Source organism: Eublepharis macularius, chromosome 2 (assembly GCF_028583425.1).
Source record: "Eublepharis macularius isolate TG4126 chromosome 2, MPM_Emac_v1.0, whole genome shotgun sequence".
NCBI classification, from domain to species: domain Eukaryota; kingdom Metazoa; phylum Chordata; class Lepidosauria; order Squamata; family Eublepharidae; genus Eublepharis; species Eublepharis macularius.
The window spans coordinates 206,107,766-206,127,974 of record NC_072791.1 but is presented as its reverse complement, the minus strand read 5'-3'; the positions used below and the strand labels follow the sequence as shown (position 1 = coordinate 206,127,974).

The following is a 20,209-nucleotide window of genomic DNA, read 5'->3' as shown; positions in this document are numbered from 1 at the left end:
AATTGGACTATTTTTAAAAAGGTTTGCCGGCACTCTATTTCCTAAATCACACTGCAAGCGCTGAAATTGCAAGAGGTAGCGATTTTCCTTTTTGCACGGAATTACGAGACCGAATGCAAAACTGGATGGTCACAAGAGATTTCCAGCATACAGACCTTTTTTTTTTATAATAAAGATTTTTATTGAGTAGGCTGACATACATATTCCATACTACATAATATAACTGTAATTACCCCTTTATATATATATATATATATATATATATATATATATATATATATATATATATATATATATATATCCCCACCCCTTCCCCCTCCCCCTTTTCTTTTTAGACCCCCAACAGCACTATAACCTCTTTATTTCTTATCATTGTCTCTATTCTAATATTTGTCCCTAATATTAAAGGTGAAGTTCATACATATCTCTATAAATTTTAGTAGTTATCCAAAGACTGACCTTATAAGCAGCCTAGCATAGTATAGGGCAGTGCCAGGGTGAAGATGCCATACCACTGCTGTGGTACAAACACCATACAACTAACAACAAACAGCTTAACAAAAAAAAAACCATGAAATATTTCCATGATGTTTCTTCATGCTTCCTCCCACCTCCACTCCAGTAAATTGTATTCCACCAGTAATGCATGCATATAGCCAAGAATACTTGGCTTCATTATCTGTTACCGAGGCTTAGGTTTTCACTTGGAGCAGATTTCCCCAAATTATTTCCATATGCAGATTCACAGTTGGGTTGGAGAAGCATAAGGATGGCCACATTTGTGTATTTTTTCCTCCCAATGTGTGGTGGGCAGCAGTACTAAAATTCCTATGTTACAAAGCATATTCTCATAGGAGAATTTTATTTATAAACATACAGTACTGGAATCAGCTCTGGATTTCTCCATCAGATATATATTACCCATCTGTAAATACTTCTGGTGTGGCTTTGCTTACTGAAATTTAGCCCTTACTATCCATCTCTCTCTCTCTCTCTCTCATCTTTCAGCACAGTCAATTTTAGAATATAAATGCTTTAGGTTAGGGACAGTCTTTTCATAAACAAAAGCCTAACTTTTGAAAAAAAAATAGGATTTCTATAATGCCATCAACTTGCACAATGCTTTATAGAATAAAAGGGATGGGTCTGTGCCCCAATGAGTTTGTAATCTAAAAGTGTATATTAGAGAAATAAAGAAGGGAGATAGGGATAAACAGGAAGAAATATGTGTTCACTTCACTTAAATGTAGTGAGGGCTAAGAGATCGCGTAAGCTGGCATCTGTCTAGTTCAGCTTTATTTCACCCTTCATCCAAGGAGCTCAGAGTTGCAGACATAGCTCCTTCCCCCAATTTTATCTTTACAGCCACCTTGCAAAGGAGGTTAGGCAGAGAGGGAGTGACTGGACTAAGGTCACCTAATAAACTTGATTTCAACTGGCTTAGACTGGAGTAACTCTGCTTAGGATTTCATTGTTAATGTCCGAGCCAGGTTTTGAACCCAAGGCGGTAGTCCAACACTGTAGCCACTGCAGAACCTTCACTAAACACAGCACAGGCCTGCTCGTTACCAGAATCTAAAACTGCATTGTATCATTGATAGTGCTGTGTGGATAAATGATGGCTGTGCACACATTTAATTGGGGGGGGATTATATGGAGAAATGGGTTCCTTTTCTCATTGTTGGTAGACTTGCAAGTTTATAAAAAAAAAACCTTTTGATTAAATGTACTTGCACGTATCAAGCAAATTACAGGCTGCAACGTTCCTTTAAAACCTGAACTAATTTTACTTAATTTTTCGACAGAACATGACGTGCCACAATGACCAAGAGATGTAATAGCTTCTTTGCTAGCTGCGGCTAAGGCTACAATAGCCACTTTATGGAAGAATCCCAAACCGCCACCAATTGCAAGTTTGGGACCACTTCTTCACGGAGAAGATCACTACGAATTTAAGCAAGCGGACTCAAATAATTTTCATTCATGTTTTTTGGAGGACTGGATTCCCGTTTTGGACTATACGACTAGTCATGGCATTAAACCATGCAAACCATATCCAACCGACCCTTTTAGCATTTGAAAGCCTACACCAACATACAGCACAATCACCCAAACTATCCGTCCGTGGACATTTCATTTTTTTGATATTACCATACGTACCTTTACCCTCGTTTGGATTTTTGAGTTGATTTGTTATGTTTCATATGTTATGATTGTTAGTTATAAACACACACAAAAATAAAAAAATGAGGGGCGGGGTTTTGAAGTTTGAGGAATTACATTCCACATTATTCTTTCATGGAGGGTAAATCCTAGAAATTGATAAGCCTTAACATTTACCAGATGAATGGCCCAGAAACAGCTTGGAATGGATTTTGACCTACAGGCTGATTTGCAGTAATGCGAAAGACAGAGTGGAGGAACTGAAACCTCCGTCTCACACTTATCGGCAACTGAATAGGAGGAACCGGCTTTTATAGAAACAAGTTTCATTGACTACAGTTGCTCCTGCAAATAATCATGTTAAACATTCAGTGTTTTCAGACTGTGAGAGTTAGGTCTTGCCCTCTTGCCTGCCACCTCAATGGATACAGCCCTCCCAAAAATCACCACAGTCAATGCTTAGATCCGGCTTTTGAATTATGCACTGAGGTGAAGTGCATGACTGGTGCCAATGTTGCCTACGGAACTTAGTATGGATCAGCTTTCAGCACTGGTAATAACTGAAGTTATATCCAGTTGCTGTGGGGTGCTAATAGCCAATCTGCACTGTGCTCGGTGTATGGAGAGCAGTTTCATGACCATCACAGCACACTGTACTTCAGCACGAACTTGCTGCAAAGCCCACATCAGAAGTGTATATTTAACAACAACAATTACATACTGCTCTTCCAGACAGATTAGTGGCTCACCCAGAGAAGTGAACAAGTTAGTGTTATTATTATCCCCACGATACAGCTGGGTAACTGGGGCTGAGAGGAGGGGCTTACCCAAGGCCACCTACTAAGCTCACGGCAGCAGTGGGATTCGAACTAGTAGAGTGTTGATTCGCAGCCGAACTACTTAACCACTGTGCTACAGTACCTCTATATATTTGAAGGGGAAGAAAAATGCACTCCCAGGAGTGGGGCAGGGTGGAGCTCTGCTTATCCCAACCACAAGGAGCTTCTGAGACATGCAAACCTGGCATTTACTCCAGCAAGAGATTTTTCACTTCTCCACTCCAACTGGCCGCTCATCCCATGACACTGACCATGTTTAAACATTTACACCTCCCTTTTTAAAAGCCTCTGGAGGGGCCTGGCTTTGTTTTAAAACAAGGCACATTGTTGTTCAGCAGAGAGGCTTGACAAATTGTCCACACGGCCAGCAAGTCAGACTTCTGCAAAGTCAAGAACAACTTCTTGCTTGGCTGGCTTAATTTTGGAATTTTTTCCAAAAGGGGCGATTAGGGACATGCAGCAGATTTACCGTTCAAGACACAACTACTGATTGTATCCCAACAGTCCTTAGGACACTTTTAGAAGTTCTGTTCTATGTCAAATACATCTGAGCAAGGGTCATTTTGTAGAAGAAGAGCTGGAGGAACTCATTAGCATAACTTATTAGCATATCTCAGCATATGCCATGCCCCTTGACGTCACCGGAAATGTGTCATTAGCACAACTGATTTGCATATACCACACCCCCTGACATCACCTATCCTGGCTGTTTTGGACCCAATCCTGGCCATTCAGGGACAAAATTGGGCCCAAAATGGCAAAAAGGGGTTGAAAATGGCCAAAAAGGGGCCCAAAATGGTCAGGATCGGGCCACTGCTGAGCAGGAGAGTGATTCACCACCCGTCAGAGACCCAATCCGGGCCGTTTCGGCCCCAATCCAGGACGAAATAGGCCCAAAATGGCCGAGAGTCAGGTGGGCGGAGCCACCTGACATGTGACCTCTTTGGGGAACTGCCGGAACTGTGTTCCAGTGCGTTCCCCCTCGAAATGAGCCCTGCATCTGATAAGGATTTTACAACACAGAGCATCCATTTTATGGGTGCTTCAGATTAACTGATTTTTAGATGTAGTTTGAGCACTCATAACTTGCCAGGATTAGTATCAAAGCATAAGTGTTCTGGCAGGAGTTAAATGCAAATCCCACTCCCCAGCTACAAAATGGTTTTAAGAAGCAGATGAAAATACACGTGAGCAATTTTCTAATGGTGAAAGTTTCTTCACCCGACAAAGATGAAGCAAGAACACATCCCCAATTTGATTCTAATACTAACAGAAGTCCAAAGTGCTCAAGAACTCCCAAGAGCACATCAAAGGGATTAACTGAGATGCAGTAATAAAAAAGGAATTCTTTCAACATGCTACAGCCCAGTCTGTCATTTGCAAGATATGAACAATTTGATTAGCTTACTTAAATTGTTGTTCAGAGATTAGTAGTCACTACTTCCATCTCAATCTTTTCGCCTCATTATAAATGGTTGTTTTTCAATTTTGTTTAGACAAAATTAATGGGACTGCTGGGTGTGTGTATAGCATAAAGTGGCAAGGTAGAATTTTATTTTCAGACCAGCAGAAAAAGCAATGAATTGTCACAATGTGCACACACCTATTCACTCCAGATTAGGATTGCCAGCCAACTGGTGGGATTCTGGCGGACTGGGGACCTGGGAGAGGGCACAATATGCACACTTAATTTATTAAAAGAAAGTGAGACTTCAAAATCCTTATCGCTGTTGGTACGTGGTCTTGGCCCATCCCTGTATTCTTCCAATGTGTTTAAATAAAATAGGTGGGTAGAAGCTTTCAGCTCTTTTCAGCAGAGAAGTAATGCTCTGGAAGAAAGAAGTTTGTTGGAGGAAGGCCTAACGAAAGGTAGCTGTAGGATCCAGCTTAGAACTAGAGGTGGGCACAAACCAGGAAAATTTGAACTGCGCAGTTTGTGGTTCGTCGTGTTCCATGAACCACGAACTTTCATGAACTTGCCCCGGTTCGCAAACGGGTTCGTTTGGTTCATGAAAACGTCACTTCTGGTTGTGAAAACGTCACTTCTGGGGCAGCAGCAGGTCTGCAGAAAGCCCCCTCCTTCCTGTTTCCTAGGAAACTGATTGAACGGCACCAGGCTGTCTGCGGTGACAAATCAAAAATTGAACCAAACAAACTGGCCCAAAGTTCGTGGTGGTACATCAGAAATGAGCTCTGACGAACTGCTGGTTCATGAACTTTGGTTCATATTTCGGTTCATGCCCGCCTCTACTTAGAACATTTAAAATTTATTTTAAAAACTGCCACCTCTCCAGGGAACCTGCCCAAGGCAGCTTACAAAATAAGACATAAAAAATTTAAGAGTTATTATTTAAAATGTAGTCACAGTCACTGCATAAAAATATTGATCTCCGAGCAGCTTAAAGTAATAGTTTGCAGACTACAAGCACATTATATTTAATTGTGCGCACACAGCTTGTCCCTAATCCGGGGCTTTCCAGCCACCTGTATATGCACATCAAGATGCTGTGAACATTGTTTTTCCTCATGTAGGGCACAGCAAATGTAAAACTTGGGATGCATGACATAATTATCCAGACTAATGGTATACTATCATATACTGAAATAACCCAAGTACTGCAGCGGCTAGAAACAAACAAGCAATACCTGGGTTCAGATTCTCATTGGGCCTTGAACCTAACCTAAATCACAGGAATGTTGTGAAGATTAAATGGGAGTAGAGGACAATCATATAAGTTTCCCCTGAGTTCCTTAGAAAAAGAGTAGAATAAAGATGTCATAGATAGCTACCTAGTGGACGCAACAGTACACTAGAGGAGACAGAGGTTCAATCCCCTGTGATAAAGCTCATTGGGCTACCTTGGACAAGTCACTAATTTTCAGGGTACCTGAAGAGATTAATGTGAGGACCCACCAGTTCCTGGATAGCCCAGGTGAGCCAGATCTTGTTAGACATCAGAAGCTAAGCAGGATCAGCCTTGGTTAGTAATTGGATGGGAGACCTCCAATGAAGACCAGGGCTGCAGAGGCAGGCAATGGCAAACCATCTCTGTTAGACGCTTGCCATGAAAACCTTACCAGGGGTCGCCATATAAGTCAACTATGACTTAAGGGCAGGATTTCATTTTCATACAGGAAAATGTATGAAAATGTTTTCATTCTTGAAAATTGAGCCTCATTGAAACTGACAACTGAAGAGTTACATTGCAAGTTGAAAGAGGCTGGTGAAGAAGCAAGGGACAGCAAAATGGGGTACAACCAATGCCAGCGCACCCATTGCCAACCCCCTGCCAGGAGCTTCCTTTCGGAAGCGGCTCAGTTTTCAAGAATACCATGGACCGCTCTTAATCATCTGAGCGGCCACAACAGTTCTTTTGCCTGTAAAAAGAAAGGAAATTATATAATAGAAGAATTTTGGTGAACTAATAACCATGATGATACACTAAATGGACACTGTTTGGAAACTTTGAAAGGTGTTCTAATGAAATGTGAATGCTGATTAATACACACTGAGTTGTTGTATGGTCTCCTTGGATTGTGTGTCCTCCTTTTTCTTTGACCTGTATATTGGAGACTATCCCCTTTGTATGTGGCTAGCTTTCATTTTCATACTCCACAGAGCTCTTTGGAAGAAGAGCAGGAAAAAAATATTTTAACCTTTTTGAATTAGGGTTCTAGGATATTTATAAGAGGCACCTCTTTTTATGCAGAAGATCCCAGCTTTAGTCTCTGACAGCAAGGCTTGAAATGCCTTCTCCCCAAGGCCTTGGAGAACTGCCGCCAAACCAAGTATATCAGTGATACCAAAACTTGCTGAGCCTGTGGGCGCCTGGAATTTTGAGAACAGCTAGTGGGTCCCATTACAAAATGGCTGCCCTGGGGCATGCACAACCACAAAATGGCTGCCCAGGCATTTGGCCCAGTCACAAAATGTTGGGAGGTTCCAAGCTAAGCATCCTGTTATGATGGTGGCCATTGTTTCCAAATACATGCTTCCTGTACACCAAAAGTGATACCTTCTGAGCTGAAGCACCTCCACCTCCAATTAGTTACAGGAAAGACAGGATTGACTCATTGATTTGGGAAGATGGAAGTGGGCAACAGGAAACTCACTGGTAGGTGCTCTGGGTATGTTGAATAAAGGCAGCTTCATATGTCATATTTAGTAGGTTATTTTCAGGACACACTGGTGTTAGTTTTCATTGTACTCAGTTTTAAAATGAGAGCTGGGATTATAGCATGAGCTGACGGAACACAGCTGGAAGGGCTTCATAGCTACCCTCCTATCATGATTATGCCAGGTCGTAATTAATGAAACAAACAAAAAAGTTGTGTCCCTAAAACTAAGTTTTCCCCAGGTTGCTGGCACTGTGCTTTATTGGGCATTTCAGCAAGTACTTCAATGTTTATAATACAACACAAGGGAGGAACCTTTTCATTCCAATCCTGCTTCTTCACAAAAAAGTGGGGAAAAGAGCAAAATACATTCCCACTTGAGTTATGTAACAACAAACGCTGAGGTGGCCTACTCTAAAGAAACTCGTTTGGTGACATTTAAGATGCACCGTCTAAATAGTACACACCTTATCATCTGCATGGAAGATTTTTTTGCTTCCACAACAATGAGTTTCAAAGAAAAAAAAATACTAAAGGCAACTGATTTTATGCTTTCCACCCTTAAAAAAATAAAAAAATAGAAAGCACAATTCATAAACAAAGGGCGCTATGAAAATCCTAGAAGCCTGTGTTACTGCATGGCCTCAGTAGCTGTAAAACTCCGTGGATATAAAAGTGAAAAGAATGTTTTTATGGTCTCTTTAAAAAAGAAAGAAAAAGGCCCAACCAATCAGCATTTGCTTTAGTGTACAGTTCACTGCAAGCCTATTAAAAACGTCACTCAGAAAGCAATAAAAGTTAAATAGCAACCACAGTCTCTTCAGAAGAGACACAACGCCATCATAAATACATCCTAAATTCATAACATTCTGTGCTGGAGAGCGTAACTTTGGTATGGGCAGTGAAATAGCTTCAGATACACAGAAGCACATCAGCCCAGGCACGGAAAACAAATGCATCTGAACCAAGTTTTGAGCTTTGGAAACAGGCAGCTCTGAACAGGTTGACAAGAACGAGATAATTTACTACAGCATAAGAGCAAGGTTTCCGTGCTGCACTGAATGAAGGTTAAAAGGAGAAAGACACTCAAACGAAACCTGGACAGGATAAGCTTATTACTTAATTACTGATAGCAATAAGGCCACCAATTCAATCAGGTGCACTCACAGACAGACATACAACCAGATGCCTAACATCAAATTGCATTCCAAACTTTTGACCCCAGGAGACACTTGCTCGAAAAGATATGTGCATACTAGAGGTGGGCACTAACTGAAATACGAACCAAAATTCGTCACGAACTGGTCCGGTTCACGGTTCACGAACTGGGCCAGTTTGTGGTTCGCAAACCGGCGGTTTGTCAGAGCCCATTTCTGATGAACTACCACAAACTTTAGGTGGGTTTGTTTGGTTCTTTTTCAGTTTGTCACTACAGACAGCCTGGCACCAATCAATCAGTCTCCTAGGCAACGTGGGGGGGGATGGGCTTTCCGCAGCTCCAGAAGTGATCTTCTGTTGCCCCAGAAATGACGTTTTCACATACCAAATGAACCAGTTCACAAACCGGGGCAAGTTCATGAAAGGTTGTGGTTCGTGAAACGTGACAAACCATGAACCGCACTGTTTGGTATTTTCCCGGTTCGTACCCACCTCTAGTGCATACATCTTCTCGGCTGCCAGAGCAACAGGAAAGCTCCTACCTTTGCAATAGAGACTTACATAAATGGTGTTCTGACCTGTGCGTGAAAGAGGCTTGGCCTAGATTCCTTGATTTCACTTTCCCCCTTTTATCTACACAACAACCCCGTGAGGCAGATGAGGCCAAAGGACAATGTTTCAAGGCTGTCCAACTAGCAGACGTTCTATCCTGTTGACCACATGAGAAATTGTACAGGCCTATTCATTTATGTTATCCAACACGTTTTAAATTTTAATGAGACGTGTATTTTATTGTTCTGGGTCTTGCTTCTGTTTGTTTTGTCATGTTTTGCAATGTTGCGATGCACTGGTTTTCTGCTTAAGACTTTGGGTCATATGAGCTTAATAATAATGGAAAGTGTCTCTGATTCCTCAGTTTTCTTTTCTTTCTTTTTTTTAAAGCACAAGACTCTAGCCTCTTTCGTTGCACAGATATGCTCTTTTATATATCTGCAAAAACGGATTAAAAAACTTAAATGTTTTTTTTAATGAAAGCCGGGAATTCATAGAACCTGTTGCATACACTGTTAATTCCATGACATCAATATAACAATATCCTGTTGCTGATTTCCCCCCCCCTCTAAAAATGCCCCTGGTGGGGGGGGGGGGAAATGACCACTGTGGGGAAAATAGCTGTGGGGAAATCTGAACTCTCCTGCCTACATGACAGCCACTCAGGCTTAGGAGCAAAGCAGGTATGCGAAAAGATTAGGAAAAGGCCAAGGAAACACCAGAAGGTTCATGAAAGCACCACAATGTTGTGGGGAAACCGTTTGCAACAACATGAGGGGAGTATGCGGTTGACACTGTTTAAAGAAGGAAGCTGGACTAGACAGAGCTTTGGCCTGATCCATTAGAGCTCTTCTTATGTTCTTAACCCAGCGCAAATAACCTGTGGGGAAACGGCCTACGGCACCTCAATATTTTTTGAAAGACAAGTTTGCAAAATCTGTTTCAAAACATTCTCTACTGAAAATAAAGCCCGAACGCACTGGACATTTGTGCAGTCAGTGTTCTGAAGCACATTCAAATGCTGCATGCACCAGACAATTTAGGTTTACGGACTATGTAATTTTAAGGTTTAAAACAGTCATTTTAAATGACAGGGATCAGGGAAAAAAATGTACAGCCTTTCAATTTCTCTACCCTGTCCTTTAAGTACAGAGAAGTCAAACCATTAACTGAGGTTACCCGCCCTGGTTTATCCCCTGTCATTTAAGGTGCCACTTCACAAGGAAAACACCATGATCTGAAAACTAACTGGGAAGCAGACTAAGGCCTTTTGGGTGGGCCGCAACTTAAAAAGCTTCCAGGACTAAAATCAACATGTCAAACGGGCACTCTAGGAAATAAACAGACTGTGCTAGAGCTGTCTGCAAAAAGGCAGAAGTCCACTCACCTTTTTTCGTTTTTGCTAAAGCCAGCTGGCATGTATTAGGAGCATGTGGGATCTCTCCCTCGGTGCTTTGGATCTGCAACAGAAGAAAAATCCAAGTAGTTTAAAGTTATGATTAACAGGCATTGTGTGCACTGGTCAGTTCATGTGAAACAATACACTCTGCAGAACTGGTCATTTCGCTGATTAGCAATTCTAATGAAATCAAATTTGGCAAGCCCAAACAATTGCTCAGAGTTCCTCATCATCAGTACTTCATGGATTGGCAAATAAGTACTTTGAAAGAAGCACATAAAACTCTAATGTTAAAAGACCACGACATCATGTCAGTATTTCATGTTGACATAGTCTCTTTTTTTATGGGAGATACTGCACAATTATTACCTTGTTCGTATTCATTCGGTGGGGAACCTTTTTTTAAAAAAAAAAATTACAAAGCAACAACAACACATTTTTGCATTTCACAGAATTTTTTTCTCTGGGTTGTTTGTAATGGGCATAACGTTACAGATCTTCAGATGGTAGCACAAGCCCCTTTCAGATGTTACAGTCCATGGGTACCGAGAGGTCGGCAATCGTGGTGAGATCCTTTTGATATGGTCTGAAAAGGGTGATGTGTGGATTTTCTGCTTTGCCAAACCCTGAAAAATCAGGATTTTGTGAAATGTAAACAGAAGTTGTACACACATATAAAATCCACATGCTGCCCTGTTCAGAAAACATGGAGTCCATGAGTCTCTCTACACAAGACCTCTTACAAGAGGATGCTCAAGTGAAGGGAGATGCAATGTTAGCTGAGAAATGTAGTTTATTTCATCTTTGCCTCCCCGAGGGCTCTGTCAATTTCAAGTCTCCTTTGGGGAGGCTAAGATGGAATAAACAAACCCTTTGAGGAACGATCTCTGCCAGCTCTAAAAAGGTGAAATTGACAGAGCCTTTGGCTCTCTCTTTTTAAACTATGCTTCCCTGCTAACATTACGTCTTCCTTCACTTGAGCATTCTCATGTAAGAGGTCTCATGTAGAAAGACTCCATGCCTATCAATATACGCAGTCGTCAAGCTCCCAGTACGTGCAATTGTAATATCTGAAAATGACTCTATTGTAGCAGCAATCCCACTCTTGTTTTCGGAAGCAGCCCCTGGTCTCTCCATCCTTTTAATTCAGACCCTATGTTTAAACAAATAAAGGACCGTGAAACACAAAAGCTAGATCTAACTTTACTGTTTCCAGTTGTCCTGTCAAAGACATTATGATACAGAGGTAAGAAAGCATTCCTAAAGGCAGATTCATCATCACTCAGAGACTTCAAATGCTATGGACCGGTGACACTCACATCAGTGAGCATTATCACACACACACACCAGAGATTCCAACAGTCATTATTACAGGGGACATCATGGGCATGTTTTTCTTTTGGAAACCCTGCAATGCACTCCAATATGGGCTAGCCTGCTTACAGTCTACAGAAATAGCAGTACAATGGAGCTCTTTTGTTTAAGCAGCCCAAAAAAAAAAAAAAGCAAGAAAAAGAAAGACTCTCGAAATTAATTGTTAGGTAAGCAGTTCTTGTGTGTGATTTTTTTTTTCAAATCACGAAGCTGGACAGGAAGGCTTTTGTTTGGAAGCTGTTGCACATTTATACACACAACAAAAGAGCCGTTTGATAGATGCCAGCCCAGGCTACTGAAGTAAAATCAGTGCCTATGCAGAAATCAAATTAAAAATGTAACTGCTGCTAGAAGAGAAACCACCTCATTAGCAACGATCAGTCTAATTAAAGGCAAACAAATATGCTTTAGGATCATAAACATGCAATAGGGCTTTGCAGCATTTACTCCATTGTTAAATTAGCTTGGCCCCCAAGGTCCCTATATGTCTGTGCTGCAATCTTCATTTGCCTCTCAGGAGTTACATCGAGACACCTTTTTAGATGTTGTGACCAGCTACATACATAATACAGCAATTACCTCTTGTCACAGTAGCCAAGCGGGAAAACTCCATTATGTCTATAAAGACTCTGCTTAAATAGAAAAGTGACATTACGATATAATACGGAGGAAAAGCTGTACTATGTTTTTCCAGTCAAAACAATAAAGATTCCCATGGCACCTTAAAGACTAATGAACGTTAGTCTTTAAGATACCATAAGATCCTTTGCTAGATTAATTTAATTCTCTTGATTATGGTGAATCTTTGAGTCGATTTTTGAGGCATTCAGGTTATACCGTCCATTTGCGTTACCCAGGATGACACAAAGAGGCTTGAGTTTTTATGTAATTTTATATTTAGAGCTACTTTTGAGTGCCGAAATGTTCGAACTCGTTTTGGGTCTATTCGATACAGTAGAATATCTGTAAAAAAAAAAAAATTAAAACATTCTGAAGTACAGAACATAGCCTCCTTTGTTTTATTAGCTTTTGGGGGACATCCTGGAGGTGTGAACGAACACGAAAAAAACCCGAACACAATGTTTGTTGTTCATTGCCATCCATGAACAGGGAATCATGAACAACCACAAACATGACCCTGTTCACTAAAATGTTCATGGTTAGCTGTTCATGGGAGGGAGGGGGGAGACTTGGAAAGGAAGAAAGTTCTGCGCCATTTGCAAATGGCGTGGGGAACCTCCGTCCCTTCAAAGTCTCCCTCCTTCCAGCCAGCTAGAGGGAGGGGGGAGACTCTGAAGGGAAGAAGGTTCCCCATGCCGTTTGCAAACAGCGTGGGGAGCCTCCTTCCCTTCAAAGTCTCCCTCCTTCCAGCCAGCTGGAGGGATGGGGGGAAAAAACCCCTGACAAGTGGCTGAGTCAGGGTTGAAGTGCCCCTCTCTGTGCTGCTGTGCAGCTGCAGGGAGAAGGGCATTTCATCCCGGCAGGCTGCACTCAGCTGCTTGTCAGGGGTTTCAAACAAATATGAAAAAAAAGCCACAAACAGCCCGATCAGCTGTTCGCTAGCAAGCTGTTCCTTAGGGGCCCCGTTCCCGAAGAACATGTGTTCGTTCCAAGACCTGTTCAAGGTGTTCATCAGCTGTTCGTCAAGCCAGACAGTCTGGCGCCTTTCAATCAATTCCCTTGGCAACAGTAGGCATGGACTTTCTGAACTCTGTCTGAACTCCTGTTGCCCTGGAATCTGAACTCCTGTTGCCCAATCTAAGCCCAGGGGCACTTCACCCCCCACCCTGACTCAGCCGCTTCCCTGACAAGCAACTGAGTGGGGGATTTAAATGTCCCTCTTCCTGCGCTGCGCAGCAGCAGGGAGAAGGAAATTTAAACCCTAGCAGGCTGCAATCAGCCCTTGTCAGGGTTTTCCCTGACAAGTGGCTGTGTCGGGGGGGTGAAGTGCCCCTGGGCTTAGATTGGGCAACAGGAGTTCAGATTCCAGGACAACAGGAGTTCAGAAAGTCCATGCCTACTGTTGCCAAGGGAATTGATTGAAAGGGGACAGACTGTCTGGCTTGATGAACAGCTGATGAACACCACGAACAGGTCTTGGAACGAACACATGTTCATGGGGAACGGGGCCCCTAAGGAACAGCTTGCTAGCGAACAGCTGATCGGGCTGTTTGTGGCTTTTTTTGGTTCGTATTGCTGTTTGTGCCCACCTCTTATCCTGACCCTTTCTAGTATCCACATTAGAAACCAAGAAACTTATTTTATGTTTGTAAAGCATTCGGAACCTGAATGATACAAGAAGCTATAAACGGCTGCTTCTTAATTACAGAGAAAGAGATCTATACCACAAGATTCTTGTGAATGGATAGAAGAGGCAGAGAATAACCACATACACCACTTTGAGTTCTATGAAGCTAGTGTAGTGTAGTGGTCAGAGAAACACATCAGGCCTGGAGAAGCCATGGTCTCCCGTGGTCAGCCATTAGAAACCAGGTCTTCCCTTGTCCTGCTCTGAACTCTTAACAAGTTTCTGTTGAGAGGGCAGGAAGAATAGAAGAATACAAGAAAATAGAGTTCCCAATTGGCACCAAAAGCTTACATTTTCTTACAGTAGTGGCTGGGCATGCCAGGATCACTCTGTGAAGCAAAGAATGAAAAAGAATTGCTGGGCTGGCCTGGGCTATGGAAAAGGAATCATTTCTATAGAATGCACAATTTCCCAAGCATGCACGTGTTCATTTGTTCTCTCTCTCTCTCTCACTGAAGTGACCTCAATAGTCCATCACACCACATTTTAATAACCCAGTCCTCTAATGGCTGTTGGAAAAAAGGCAGGTTTAAAATTAAAAAATAGAAAACACCCACTTGAAATGAGGCCAAGGAATGGATTACTGGAAGGGAAGAATTCGCTTTTTAAAACCACAGTGCGACTGACTTTTCTTTAGGCTTTATAACAGAATATACAGTATTTAAAAGTTGCAAATATTTAAGCCTATTTGATTAAGTAGTTCACCACCTAACTACAGGCAGCTTTTTTCTTTTTCTTTCTTTCTTTCTCTCTTTCTAAAAAGCACTTAGCTTTGTCATTTCACCTCCATCTTAAGATGTCCTTTGCTGATAAAACTGCTTTGTTTCTCTTTCACAAAACAAACTCTGACAACATTGTGGGTTATTAATATAGGAACAGCCATTATCAAAAGACTTCCTCTCAGGAAAAGGCATATTTTCAAAATATCAAGCCAAATGCATTGTGTCCCTCTTAGCATGTCTTTTTTTAAAAAATGGGTAAAATACTATTGAAAGAAAAAGTGCTTGAGCTTTGTCCAAGGAAACAAAATAGGGATATTTTTATATTCATTTTTGTTGTAATATCAATTTTCTTCAGGGCTGAAGGGAGGAAAAATATCCTCTACACCTGTTCTGGTCAGCATGCTAAACAATATGGTCCTACTCAAGAGAATGGATGTTAGAACCTCAGAGGCCTGGGCCTAACTTGCTATGTTAGAAGTAGGAAGCGGTTCAAAACAAGCCTTTAGGAGACAGGGAAAGAAAAACACTGCATGGAACCAATGAAGTTGGCTCTGGCTCACAATAGTTCACCATAAAAAGCCACCAATAAATATGCTCTTTTTAAAGGGGTCAATGGAACCTTTGTTGCCTCATGCAGCAACATCGCCACTCCTTAAGGTTGCTGTATGCCATCTAGTACTCTGCCAGCTAGCAGGAGAACTTTTTTTAAAAGCCATCAACAATGACATGACCTCACATTTGTCTAGGAAACACCAGAAACTCTATGGTTTTACCACAAAGTTTCCAGAAATTCATAGATAGACATGATACCACTTCCAGGTTTTCCCTGGAGAGATGTCACACTGTCAACAACAGCTTCTCCCATATCCCTGTCCCCCCGGTTGCGAAATCAGACCTGACACCTCTACTATTCTTCTGGCAAAATATCACCGATAACCCTTGAAATCAGTATCACCTCTGACACAGCAACTTCACACTTCGCCACAATATTTCAAACAAAAATTCTGTTGTAAATTCATTGTAAGGGCAACATCACCATGTTCATAACCCACAAAGTATTTATGTAAATCTGACTGAAACCTATACAAGCGAAGTTAATTACTTGGTTGCTGATAATGTAGGATTATCTGTTACGGCACATTACTGCCACTCCTACTTCAAGTAGCAACTGTATTTTTGTATCAATCAGAGGTCACAATCTTTTTGAAACTCCAGGCCCCTTTTGACACAGAGTGGTATGGTCTACTAAAAAATGTCTGCCACGGGAGAAGACAATCACAAAATATTAGGGAGTGAGGTGATACATGTATTTAATAGTCACTCTGCAACATTTCAGGCAGATGTTCTGCTTAATAAGATGCCTTTTAAAATGAATATATTGTTGAAAATATTTTTCTTGCATATACAAAAGCTTATCTTCAGTTCTATAGTGAAGATCCTTGTGTTGAGGTGGCAACTGCATCCAAAGAATTTTTTTTAAAACTCTGCACAGCCAACTAGATCTCCAACAGCGAAGCAGAAATCCTGCAGGGCAAAAGCTTAATCTGGCCACAGCCAATTTCTAGAAACACTTGTTGGGTGCCAGGAAAAATGCTGGCAGGTGCTGCACTGGAGTAGTCCCCCAATGGCCAGGGGCTGAAGTGCAGAGGCCAGTCATGACCAGGGAGCAAAGAATAAGTCCAGTCCAAGGGTCAGTGTTCCAGAGAAGCCAAGAGTCCAGTTCAGTCCAAGGGTCAGCGTTTCAGAGAAGCCACAAGTCAGGTCCAGTCCAAGGGTCAGAGTTCCAGAGTTTGAGTAACAGCAAGTACAGTGGAGCAGCCGTGTACTAGTTGCTTCCACAAACTGCTGCTCTTTCTAGCTGTTTTTATGGCAAAGTCTTAATGAGCTAATCTGTCAGCTACTTACAAGGCAGATATCCTGAACTAAGCTGCTGGTTGTTTGACAGCTGCTGCCGACTCATGAGCCTCACACTCCTTCTGCATCCTTGTAGCTCTAGCGGTCTCTGACAGCGTTGGCAAAGAGGGCGAGGAGGAATGGGCTTCTGCAGCCTTGTAATCTGCATCAGAGTTCCCTGATGCTGGGTCTTTTACAGCTGAAGGATGCTCTGGTTGATTAGCCGGAGATTTCTCCTCATCAGATCAAGGTCAGCTACAGCTGGGTCATTTTGGGGGCGAACTGCAGGCAGCTCTCTGTCTGATGACTCTTCACTGAGCACAGGCCAAGGCTCACTCACGACAGGTGCCATGGTATCCACAGGCACCACACTGGGGACCCCTGGTACGGATATTAGCTATATGTCCAAGCTGCACTACCTCAAAACGCCTTAAAGACCAAGAGAGCTTGAGGCATATCTTGGAAATTTTTTGTTGGCCTTTAAAGTGCTACCGGACTCAACTACTGTAGACCAGCATGGCCAGGAGATTCGCTGGGGGGAATGACTGGGGGGGTGGAGTTTAAGGAGGATATGGCACCAGTTCCGGATGATGTTGTATTATTTTTTCCTAATATCTATGGCATCATAGAGACTGGGAACATTCCTAGAGTGACACCATGAAGGCCTTTTTTCCTGCCAGTCCTCAAGGAATGGAGATGGAGGCTGGAGGCAGGGTATTCCCCACCACTCCCAGGTGTTGCCAGCCCCCTCTTTTTTACCTGAACACCCCCACTCCCAGCCTGAATGTATGTAATTGCATGAGGAACACTGTCAGCCAGCTTCAGTCTCTGCATATAGGGTTGCCAGGCCCCTTCAACCTCCTGGCAGGGAGATTGAGGCCTGGCACTCACCTTTCTGGGGGGGGGGTACAAGCACGCGTGCTCCCGCAAGCATGATGGCATCACTTCCGGGAAGTGTTGTCATCTCATGGTGGCCCCCACCCCGGAGCACACCCATGCTCTGCAGGGGCTTGGATCGGGACCACTGCAGAGGGCAGGAACACTCTTGCCCGATCCACACCAAAACGGGCTCATTTTGGGCCTGTTTTAGTGTGGATCGGGCCTGTTTTGAGCACAGAAGGTGCGCCCCCCATCCCCGCCGGCCAGGTAAGTGGGGGCGGGGTGTGAGGGGTGGGGGTATGGTATCCCTAGTTGCATACCATTTTACTGGTTGTTGACTAAGATATATTGTATGTTTTTTCTGCTCTGTTTTTTTCCTCTGAAGTCACCAAAAGATTCTTCTTAAAGGAGGGGTAAAAATACAAGCAAGCAAGCATGTATTTTAATTGCATGTAAACTAGAAGACGTCAAACAGTACAATCCTAAGAAGAGTTACTCCAGTCCAACCCACTGATTTCAATGGGCTTAGACTGGAGTAACTCTTCTCAGGATTGCAATGTAACTGTACCAACTATTGACACTGAACTTATGTCTAAAAATCAGAGAATGCTGACAAAGTGTGGCAGTTTGGATGAGAACCTTAGGAGTGTAATTAATCTCATCACTTCACTTAAGAACACCAGGGCCATATTATTCATAAGGCTGACTAGGCTGAAGCTTAGGGGCCCTGCAGGGATCAGGGACCCATCAATTTTTTTTTTGCTGAGGCACGGTCACCCATGTCCTAGGGCTCCGATAGTTAAAGGTAGTTTGCACAATGCACCGTTGCAATATGTGAACATTTGTATGTATCCATATACTCTCATAATATTTATTTATTCATATACATTACGGTAATGCCAGATTGCTTACCACTTCCTTTTTGGCCCATATCTCTATTCCAATATGAAGGTGAGAGTATTATTATTATTTATTTATTATTTATTCAATTTATATACCGCCCATCCCAGGGGCTCTGGGCGGTGAACAGTTAAAATTGATAAAAACAAAACTAAAATCAATATACAAATAATAAAACAAATTAACAAGGTGCAGTGGTGGGGAGAACCTTCCCCACCCCAAAGGTGGGAGGCCGACATGGCACCGCCCCCTTCAATCACCAAACGCCTGGCGGAACAGCTCTGTCTTACAGGCCCGGCGGAACGATAATATGTCCCGCTGGGCCCGGGTTTCCATTGACAGAGCGTTCCACCAGGCTGGGGCCAGGACTGAAAAAGCCCTGGCTCTGGTTGAAGCGAAGCGGGCTTCCTTAGGGCCGGGGACCACAAGTAAATATTTATTCGCTGATCGGAGCGATCTCCGGGGAACGTACAGGGAGAGGCGGTCCCGAAGATATGCCGGTCCCAACCCACTCAGGGCTTTAAAGGTAAGAACCAACACTTTGAACCTGATTCGGAATTCAACTGGAAGCCAGTGCAGCTGGCGCAGGACAGGTGTGATGTGTGACTGGTAAGGTATACCAGTCAGGACCCGTGCCACCGCATTCTGGACCAGTTGTAGTTTCCGGATCAGGCCCAGGGGTAGCCCAGCGTAGAGTGAGTTACAGTAATCTAGCCTGGAGGTGACCGTTGCATGGATCACTGTAGCCAGGTCCTGGGGCGTCAGGTAGGGGGCAAGTTGCCTGATCTGACGAAGATGGAAAAATGCAGACTTGGCAACCGCCGTGACCTGGGCCTCCATCGATAGGGAGGCATCCAGGAGCACACCCAGACTCTTTACCACTGGCAAAGTTGCCAGTGGTGTCCCATCCAGGGCAGGGAGCTGGATCCCAACATCTGGCAGCCCCCGTCCCAGCTGCAGGACCTCCGTCTTCACTGGGTTCAATTTCAGCCTGCTCTGTTTCAACCATGCCGTCACAGCCTCCAAAGCTCTGGCCAGATTGTCTGGGGCCGTGTCTGGCCGGCCGTCCATCAACAGAAAAAGTTGGGTGTCATCCGCGTATTGATGACAACCCAGCCCAAACCTCCGCACCAACTGGGCGAGGGGGCGCATATAGATGTTAAATAACATTGGGGAGAGTATCGCCCCTTGGGGAACCCCGCACACCAAAGGGTGACGGGCCGATAGATCTCCCCCGAGCGCCACCCTCTGTCCCCGACCCTGGAGAAAGGAGACCAGCCACTGTAAGACTGTCCCCCTAATCCCCACGTCGGCAAGGCGGCTGGCCAACAAATCATAGTCAACCGTGTCAAACGCTGCTGTGAGATCAAGTAACACAAGCAGCGCTGACCCGCCTCGATCCAGATGCCTGCGAAGGTCGTCTGTGAGGGCAACCAAGGCTGTCTCCGTCCCATGGCCAGGACGGAAGCCAGACTGGAATGGGTCCAGGACTAGAAGTTGAAGGACTGAAGTGTCGGCGGGGGCCTGAAATACCTGAAAGCCTAGGGCCGGGACATGGGTTAATACGGCCTTGAAGAACACATTTTGAGGATCATAAAATTTTAGTATTTGAATAAGGTATTATGAAGGTGATAAAAACTTTACAAGCTTCTCATTATAAGGTGAAATGCTTTACAGTTTGTGGAGAAATTTACATTTAGAAACTAATTTTTTTTAATTCAGCGGGGTCTGAAGGTGTGGACCATTCAAAGCAGCTCACTCCTTACAAAACCCATGCTTCCTCAAGAAAAATTACTTATGTTGTTTCAGAGGGTATGTAGTACATTTAAGAACGCAGACCTAAATCTAGAGCTGCCAGGTACTTGCTGGTAGCTGGCAAATTCCAAGCGGTTGGCCCCAGTGCTCG

At 43.4% G+C, this 20,209-nt stretch overlaps 1 protein-coding gene across 2 annotated transcripts in view; it reads right to left on the bottom strand.

Annotated features, from left to right (window-relative positions):
- ITPRID2 (ITPR interacting domain containing 2) overlaps positions 1–20,209 on the bottom strand; it is a 96,387-nt gene that overhangs the window by 30,406 nt on the left and 45,772 nt on the right. For both annotated transcript variants that reach the window (XM_054971720.1, XM_054971721.1), the window contains one exon: positions 10,216–10,288. In XM_054971720.1, coding sequence (XP_054827695.1) covers positions 10,216–10,288 — 73 coding nt within the window. The remainder of the gene's footprint in view (positions 1–10,215; positions 10,289–20,209) is intronic.